A 9,472-nucleotide genomic window follows, 5' to 3' on the forward strand; every position below is an offset into this window, starting at 1 on the left:
TACGAGAAAACTCTACAGAGTGTACAGTGCTGACTAGTAGATTAAAGAAAAAGAAAACCAAAGGAACAGGTACTCCACTTAGTTGAAGCTAGCTGCATCATCCTCCCAGGCCTGCAAAAGAACTCGTCCTCGAGTTTAAACCTAAACTTCAGATGTTTCCTGATGATATGGCACAAGATGCCTAGCATTGAACACATCAGAAGTGCGTAGATGGCTAGGTAGCTCGAGTTTATACGCGTTGTTATTAACCCTCTTTATCACTTTGCACGGTCCTATTTTCCTCTGGCTTAACTTATTGTATTCTCCAGCAGGAAAACGATCTTTGGTGAGGATAGCCCATACCAAATCTCCTTCTACGAACACAACCTGACGACGGTGTTGGTCAGCTGCAGCCTTATATTTAGCATTGCTTTCTTGTATTCGCTGATGGACAAGTTTATAAATTGAGCCCATCTCTTCTACCATATTCTCTGCTTTCAAAATTTTCTTTCCAACGGCAGGTATAGGTGCTAGTTCTAGAACTTCATTGGGGACTCTACCATAAATTATCTCAAAGGGGCATAATCCAGTAGAACGATTTGGTGTCCTATTGAAGGCAAACTCAGCATGTGGTAGAATTGTGTCCCATTGTTTCGGCTTGTCGCCTACAAGAGCTCGTAACATCTTCCCTAAGCTTCTATTTACCACTTCAGTTTGACCGTCCGTCTGTGGATGATAAGCCGTGCTGAAATTCAAAGTAGTTCCCATTTGTCTCCACAACGATCGCCAAAAATGAGACATGAACTTGGTGTCTCGGTCAGAGGTAATACTCCTTGGCACACCATGCAACCGCACTATTTCTCGAAAGAATAAAACAGAAATTTGACTAGCATCAGATGTCTTGCGGCAGGCTATGAAGTGCGCCATTTTGCTGAATCTGTCTACCACGACAAAGATGGAGTCCACTCGACGTTGTGTTCGTGGGAGACCTAGAACAAAATCCATACTTATATCTATACATGGTGCATCAGGTACAGGTAAGGGCATATACAAACCTGCATTCGTAGCTGTACCTTTTGAAACTTGACAGATATGACATCTCTTCACGAACCTTTCCATATCTCGTCGAGCATGGGGCCAAAAATACTGTTTCAGCAATAGTTCTACAGATTTGTCTCGGCCTTGATGCCCTTCATTGTGAATCTCCTTTATGATCAGATCACGTACAGAGCAATTTGGAATGCAGAGTTGAACCCCACGAAAAAGAAATCCTTCATGGATGGTATATTCAGCAGAGTTCCTTTCTTGAGCAGCCTCATAAATCTTGTTGAAAAAGGGATCAGTAGTATAGAGCTCTGGAATACTGTCAAAACCAACAACTTGAACCCTCATCATGCTTAGGCATTGTGCTCTGCGGCTCAGTGCATCAGCCGCCCTGTTTTGTGCTCCAGATTTGTGCTTCAGTACAAAATTATACTCTTCCAAAAAGCTTGCCCACCGTGCATGTTTACGGTTCAGGTTAGGCTGATTTCGGATGTATTTTAGTGCTTCATGATCACTATACAAAATAAACTCTTGATGTAGTAGGTAATGCCTCCAGTGTTGCAATGCTCGAACCACTGCATACAACTCAGCTTCATAAGTTGAATAGTGTATTTGTGCACATGTCAGTTTCTCACTGAAGAAAGACACAGGACGAGATTCTTGGCTAAGAACAGCACCAATTTCTTTTCCTGATGCATCCCAATCCACTTCAAACAACTTGTTAAAATCCGGCAAGGCTAGGCAATCAGTGGATGCCACTTTGGCCTTAATCTCCTCGAAAGCTTGCCTCACTTCTTCCGTTAATACAAAAGCTCCACCTCGTTTCATGCAATCAGTGAAAGGTGCCATGATTGTGCTGAAGTTGCGAATAAAGTGTCTATAAAAAGAAGCAAGCCCATGAAAGCTACGAGCTTCAGTTAATGTGCGTGGAGCTGGCCAACTAAGAATTGCTTCAACCTTTCTTGGATCAACTTGTAAGCCTCTTCCAGACATAATAAACCCCAAGAAGTTGACTGAAGAGACCAACAATTCACACTTCTTTGGATTAGCATACAACTGCTCACGCCGTAAAGCACATAACACTTCTCTCAAGTGTTGCAGGTGGTCTTCCATGCTACTGCTATATACTAGTATGTCATCAAAATAAACGACAACAAATTTTCCGATAAAAAGCTGTAATACATGATTCATCAACCTCATAAATGTACTTGGAGCATTAGAAAGACCGAAAGGCATTACTAACCATTCATAAAGCCCATCTCTTGTCTTGAAAGCCGTCTTCCACTCATCGCCTGGACGGATCCTCAATTGGTGGTACCCACTCTTGAGATCAATCTTTGAAAACACCACTGCCCCTGCTAAATTATCCAACATATCATCGAGTCGAGGTATAGGAAACCGATACTTAATTGTTATCTTATTTATTGCTCGAGAATCAACACACATGCGCCATGAACCATCTTTTTTGGGTGTCAGGAGTGCAGGGACAGCACATGGGCTTAGGCTAGGTTGAATAAAACCTTTATCTAATAGTTCTTGCACTTGACGATTTAGTTCCTCATACTCTTTGGGATTCATTCGATAAGCCGGACGATTTGGCAAACTAGCTCCCGGTACTAAATCAATCTGATGTTGAATGTCTCGCATGGGAGGTAATACAGAAGGAAGCTCCTTTGGAAAGACATCCGAAAATTCTTCCAATAAGTCATGTGCCTCCTTTGGTATGCCAACTTCACTCTTCTGCTCTGAAAGCAGTAGCAGATATACGCCTCCTTCTATTGCTTCACGCATAAATTTCTTACAAGATATGAGACTTGTGGTGCGTGATGATTCAGAACTCTTGGATTTGACTAACTCATCCTCTTTCACTGGGTTAAACACAAATTTTTGGCCATCTTTTATGACAGTATATGTGTGCTTACGGCCATCATGTACAGCATGGCGGTCATACTGCCAAGGTCTTCCCAGAATTAGGTGGCTAACATCCATATCAACAACATCACATTCTACCTCATCAAAGAATTTATTGCCAACGGAGAAAGACACCAAACACCGAAATTTTACCTTCGATACCTTGTCAGATTTGAACCAGCGCATGTTATAAGGACAAGGATGATTTTCCTTCTTAAGCCCAAGTTTATTTACTGCCTCCTCTGATATAGTATTTTCCCAGCTGCCATTATCAATAATAACATGACATACTTTTCCACCTATAGTGCAGCGCGTGTGGAACAAGCTCCGTCTTTGCCAGTCTTCGTCTTTTGGAGGTATCATCAAAGCTCGCTCCATTACTAACATGTCCCCTGTATCTCCATCCAGCTCAACCTCATCATTATCATCATAATTATCATATGTAGGTTAACCTTGCTGCTCTGTCTCTTCATCATAGTCACCTACTAATCCTTTACCTTCCCTGCCGATGTTCCTTGGGCAATCTCTTTGTAAATGTTCTGAAGAACCACATTTAAAACAAGTACCTCTTGTTGTTGCTGACTTGGACTTATCCCTGACACCTTTAGGCAAAGGGGCACACCTTGTTGGCCCTGGGTCGCTGCTGCTCGCCGCCCTTGTTGGTGCAGAATTATTAGATCGTGGTCGGAACTGAGCGTTGTTTGTGCGCACTGGTCGTTGTTGCTGTTTTTCCACAACAATGGCTCGCTGGTATGCCTCTGACACTGTAAAATTCATATGCAAGGACAACACATCTTGGATTGATTGACGTAAACCACCAACATACCTTGCCACCAGTTGACTCTTGGAATCACTCAAATTGTTGCGTGATACTAGTTGATAGAATTCATTTGTATACTCGTCCACACTTTTTGTGCCTTGTCGTAGATTTTGGAGTTGCCTGAATAATGATTCTTCATAATTAAATGGAAGAAACTCTCTCTGCATCTTCTCCTTCATGGCAAACCAGGAATCAATCTTTCGTTTGCCCCGAACTCTACGACTCTGCTCTAGATTTTTCCACCAAACAGATGCACGCCCTTTCAGTCGCATTGCAACTGCAGGAACACGCTCCTCCTCCGGCACCTCCGCATATTCAAAGACACGCTCAACTTCATCTATCCAATCAATAAAATCCTCAGGAGAGAGCCCTCCCGAGAACTCCGGCAACTTAACTCCAAAGCAGCGCCGCCTGCGGTGCTCGCGCTCAGCAGTAGCACGATTCCGTCCGTGTCGCTGTCTGGCATGAAAGGGGTTAACTTCTGGACGCCTCAGGGAGCTTGCGGGAGAGCTGTCGCTACCAGACGAAGCATCCTCACCGCCCTGGTCTTCTGGCATATCCCTCCGTTGCACAGCTACAGCAATCTGAGCCATCTGCGTCTGCACGGCCGCCATTTGCTGCGCTAGGCCCTGAACTTGCCGTCTCAACTCTTGGTTCTGATCCACCAAATTGGCATCGACGTCCTACAGGTTCCGGTACCTGGGAATAGCCCCATCTCCGGACTCCTCGTCCAGATCTGCGACATCAACCCGAGCCGCCGCCGGCCAGCCGGCTCGGCTCCGATTTCTCCGACCACCACCCGCCATGGACTCGAACCTGGACTCTGAATACCAACTGATGCAGGGGGATGAGTAGAATCGGCTTGTAGATCAGAAGACAAAGAGGCACACGAGCAAATCTCAGGAAAATCTGGCTGGGTTGCTATGAACTGACCCTCTGGTCCTTTTTCATTACAAGGGGAAAGTAGTCCTCATCTAGGATTTTTTTTTTAAAACTATGATCTTTTTTATAGCAAATTCGAAAACTATATAACCTAAAGTGTTATTTGTAAAACTATAACCCCGTCGCCCTCTTTTAGGCCGAAGACCAATTTTTCGGCCAGCACTAGACCGAAATAGGCTTTTCTGTCTCCTAATGGCCGAAGATGGGCGCAGCTGGGCCGAAGAGCTGTTTTCGGCTTTGCTCAGGCCGAAGACCACTCTTCGGTCATCTTTTGGCCGAAGAGCTCATAAGCATACTGCAGCGTAGTCCGACGGACGGCACGGATGACCTGAATGTGTGCACACACGCTTAGCTGCACCGAGATTTGATGTCGATGCATGTGTTTAGTACGTGGGCAGCTCGCCGGCTGGCTGGTTGTGTGCACGTATTCGTATACATACGCGTGCTTGCCGGCTGGACTATATCAGGTACGTATATTGTACTGGTATTTCAGCCAGTACTTCTCGGCCAATACATGTGCGCATGTTGGCGGCATGCGTGTGTGCTAGTACGTATGCACCAAGTTCTGATGCATGCATTGCTATCTCGGTCCTGATGCATGCGTTAGCCACGTACGAACCACATGCAATACCAATCAGCCCTTCGATGCATTAGTCTAGCATCATATGTACGCTACGCATGCATCGGTTACCGGGCAGGCGCTCTTCGGCCAAAAGATGACCGAAGAGTGGTCTTCGGCCAGAGCAAAGCCGAAAACAGCTCTTCGGCCCAGCTGCGCTTGTCTTCGGCCATTAGGAGACCGAAGAGTCTACTTCGGCCCAGTGCTGACCGAAAAGTTGCTCTTCGGCCTAAAAAAAGCCGACGAGGTTATAGTTTTGCAAATAACACATTAGGTTATGTAGTTTCCGAATTTGCTATAAATAATGTCATAGTTTCAAAAAAAATCCTCATCTAGTACTCTGTTCTCCCCTTTAGTCACTAGGGGAGACTTACAAAATAAGGTTACAGAGAACTCTAGAAACTAGTACGAGAAAACTCTACAGAATGCACAGTGCTGACTAGTAGATTAAAGAAAAAGAAAACCAAAGGAACAGATACTCCACTTAGTTGAAGCTAGCTGCATCACGAGATTTGTCATCTGCCGCAGATCGAGATGATGGCAGCGACCGGCGCATGCGGTGTGGCTATTTAAAGGGACTTTGTATAAATTTAAGGCACTTTAGCTAATGACAGTGGACTGAATTTGAAATTGGGGCCAGTCGACTTTTGGGAGTTCGCCGGAGTGACCTTGATGGAAGGAATGAGAAGGTAGGGGCTTGCTGGAGGGCTACCCCATTATCTATCTTAGGGTTTAGGGTGGGGGCGATGATGCACCTCGCCGGAGAAAAAAAAACCAAACGCGGGCGGCTTAGAGGGATGATGGGGCTAGGCCGGTGGTTGGGGCGGTTTCAGGGAGGACGGGGCGGCGAGACCGCGCGGGAGCGCCACCGGCATCAGTGGTGGTCACAGACGGTTCAGCCGGCGGCCCGGGCGGCGGTCTGGAGAAGAAGAGGAAAAGCCGGAGGAAGAAGAAAATCCAGGCACCGTTGGATGTACATCAGACGTTTTAAATGGACCAAGACCCAATTTCAAAAAACAATGTAGCCTAACCCATTTTAAAGGCAAGTTGTTATTTAAAAACTCCCTCCGTAAATTAATATAAAAACATTTAGCTCACTATTTAGTAATCTAAACTCTCTTATATTAATTTACAGAGGAAGTATTTGTTAGGTTGTTTTGGCTGACATGGATAGAGTGCATACCGTCATACACGGAGCGAAGTACTTGGTTGATGCACTCTAATGGTTTTGTACGTTGTACTCTCTCTCCGTCCCATAATAGTATTGAATAAAAATGAATTGTAAAGTATATTGTTACACCTAAGGCTATTGGCCCGTCTTCGCCACTACACGGACCGTAGATTAACGACCATATACAAACGTTCAAAATTGTGACCAAATTGCTGAGGCTAGGAAGTGCCGCCAACTTTTTTTTTTAAAAAGTTGGTGCTTTCCCGCGCACCAACGGTCGACGCGGAATAGCTTTGTGGCTGCTGGGACTCACCGGAAGGCACAATTATTCTAGGCCGAAGGAACCGAAGTTTGGAAGTGAAATGCGACCCCTTTTCTTTATTCCAAAGCCTACTTTTTCTAAAAAAATGTACAAAACATGGTATTTGGAGTATGTACCAATATTAAGGGTGTGTTCAGGCATACTGCAACGACCAGCTCTGTCAACTTTCTCGACGGAGCCAGGCTGAACGGTCGAAATCAACAAAGCTGGATCTGATTGGAGGTTCCTCGCAACACATAAATGAGGAGCAACATATTCTTGGATCCGTAGTGCTGCAAACACGGAGTTCATATTTATTACCGGAAGTAGCCATTACTAAATGGAAGGAAACATTTTTTTTAAACGAAGACAAAAGATTTGCCCCACCGATTAAATGAGAGGAGAATAAAGTTACAGTGTTATAAAAGACCGAAAGAGCGCCAATTACTCACTTAATACAATTCTTCCTAGTTTCTTAGCCCCTGCGGAAACCCAAAGATTGGCCTCATCCACGATAAGCTTTAGTAGGATTGGCGGTGGTGCATTCTTGTGGCGGAAAACCCGAGAATTCCTCTCGTTCCAAATTGTCCATGACACAACCATGGTAATAGAGGCCATGGTGCGTCGATTGGAGTTGCTCGAGTAGGTTTGTGTATCCCACCACTCTAACAGAGATGCCGTAAGGTGCCAGTCACTAGTGTCCATGTGCACAAGACTATACTTATCAATGATTAGATGCCAAAGCCTAGTAGTGACACGGCATTTGACGAAGAGATGGATGCCTGTCTCTTGCTCTTATTTGCAGAGGGGGCAAAGGCCATAATTAGCCCAACCACGGCGCTCAACCCGGTCGACGATTCAAATCTAATCTTGCAAGGCCAACCAGACGAAGAATTTTACTTTCGGGGGCGCCCACTCCTTCCAGACCATGAAGTCCATGGGGGAGAGCGTCAATCCGCATGGAAACATTTTAATTCACTCTCCCTTCTTTCGTTCTTCCCCAACCACATGTACATAAATAATTGCCAGCTCTCTCCACCCTCCAATACAATTGCTTGTCCTTCCTCTCCACCCTTGAGATTGTGCTCACACCCACCATCCAAGCACTCTCCCCAACCTCACCACTATTCATGGGGTAGAGCTCGCACCATGAATTGCGTGCGGAGGCTGGAGTAGACCGCCCTTCAACGTCGATGAAAGAGGCGAAGACACATTATTTTGATTATGTACCTTGCATGAGGCATCCTTTTTGACCCCTAAGTGAGATTGTCGGTGTTTTCACCTCATATGAACTCTCGTTTACCGGCTTCCCTTTTTTACTCACTTGATTATGTCATCGTACCAAATTAATCAATTTTTTATGGTCATTCGCTTGAGCAGATCGATTTGCCAGGACGATGAAGATACAGTGAGACGTGTATTGTGATACCACTACTGCTCCCTTGCTTGCACTATGGCGCGAGAGGTGGAGGGGAAGCCAAACACGTCATCTTCGAACATTATCTACAACTAGCAATGTGGTAGTGCGTTGCAACAGATGCAAAGTAGAACAATACATGTTCACAAACTTAAAACAAAACACTCTAGTTTTGACGTACATATATCACTAAAAAAAATATGCTTCACTCAAAATATATTTCTCGGGTTGTTTTGATAAGGTGAGGGAGGGATGTGGTTTGTTTCAAAATACTAAGGGGTTTTCTACAAATTGGAGCAGATACGTGGGCTATTGTTCAAAAAGGTCACAACTTACCTCACAGTCGTTAGATACAGATCTAATGATTAGAAATGACAGACGATAGATACACCATCATCACCAACCGAGTCTTTTATAAGAGTAGAGATATTGTATTCGTCTTTGAAGATTTACCAGATTGCTCACTAGTGTCAAAAGCGCTCTTATATTACTTATTTACACTTTTTGATTATTTTCTTCACAATTCAATGTTTATACACTTTGAAGCTTTGCACGTTTAAAACACATTGCACATATTGTTTTTCAAGCTATTCAGATAAATTGTTCTATTATTATAAAAAAAAATGAACCCTCACTTAGTGACCAATCTAGCAAAACAGTGAGCTTAAATTCACATATGGAAAGAAATTCGGTGTTTTTTGTTTTGGCCACTAGGAGACGGGCGACTCGGGGGAAACCCCAGCCGCCGCCGGCTCGGCCCCCACCTCCTGCCCATCCCCGCATCGCCGTCACCAGAGGGCCGGCCGGCAAAGCCGTGCCGGGCCCTGGGATGGCGGCGGGGGGCCTTTCTCCACCAACCCTCTCCCTCCACCAGCACTCCCACCCCTGGATCTGGTGCCTGCGGCGGCGACGGCCTCCTCCGGCGATGCGGGCGTCCCCTCCCCCGACGGCTCCGGCTTGCTGGCCACGCTGGTGCCCACCCCCCGCCCCGCGGGCTGCGACTTCCTGCGGCTGCTCCGTCCGGCCCCGGATCCGATCTGGGGATCCACTCCGGCTGCTGTGGTGCTCTCCGGCCGGGCGCACTCTGCCAACTGCGTACCCCCTCCTCCGACCCCCCTCCATTCGAGCTCCGGGTCGGCCTCCTCGTGAGGCAGTCTTGGGGGCGGCTGGTTGCGCCGGCGGTGCCGGTTTTTTGCTGCGCTTCGTCCGGATTTTGGCTGTGCGCGAGTCCCCCTCGTCTTCCACCCGGCAGGAGCGGCTTCAGCCCG

The 9,472-nt window shown here is 46.1% G+C and overlaps 1 protein-coding gene across 1 annotated transcript; it reads right to left on the reverse strand.

Annotated features, from left to right (window-relative positions):
- Positions 1-3,374: 3,374 nt before the first annotated feature.
- Positions 3,375-4,697, reverse strand: LOC147967668 (uncharacterized). The gene has a single exon (XM_087525335.1). It carries the CDS (start codon positions 4,366-4,368, stop codon positions 3,382-3,384), a length of 987 nt encoding a protein of 328 aa, XP_087381461.1. The 5' UTR covers positions 4,369-4,697; the 3' UTR covers positions 3,375-3,381.
- Positions 4,698-9,472: the final 4,775 nt, after the last annotated feature.

The sequence above is a fragment of the Triticum urartu genome, chromosome 5A (assembly GCF_056163025.1).
Source record: "Triticum urartu cultivar PI428250 chromosome 5A, HENAU_Tu73, whole genome shotgun sequence".
Lineage (NCBI taxonomy): Eukaryota > Viridiplantae > Streptophyta > Magnoliopsida > Poales > Poaceae > Triticum > Triticum urartu.

Bases quoted from the DNA above. Each gene is read 5' to 3' on its own strand.
- LOC147967668 (XM_087525335.1), bottom strand. From the start codon at position 4,368: ATGGCGGCCGTGCAGACGCAGATGGCTCAGATTGCTGTAGCTGTGCAA.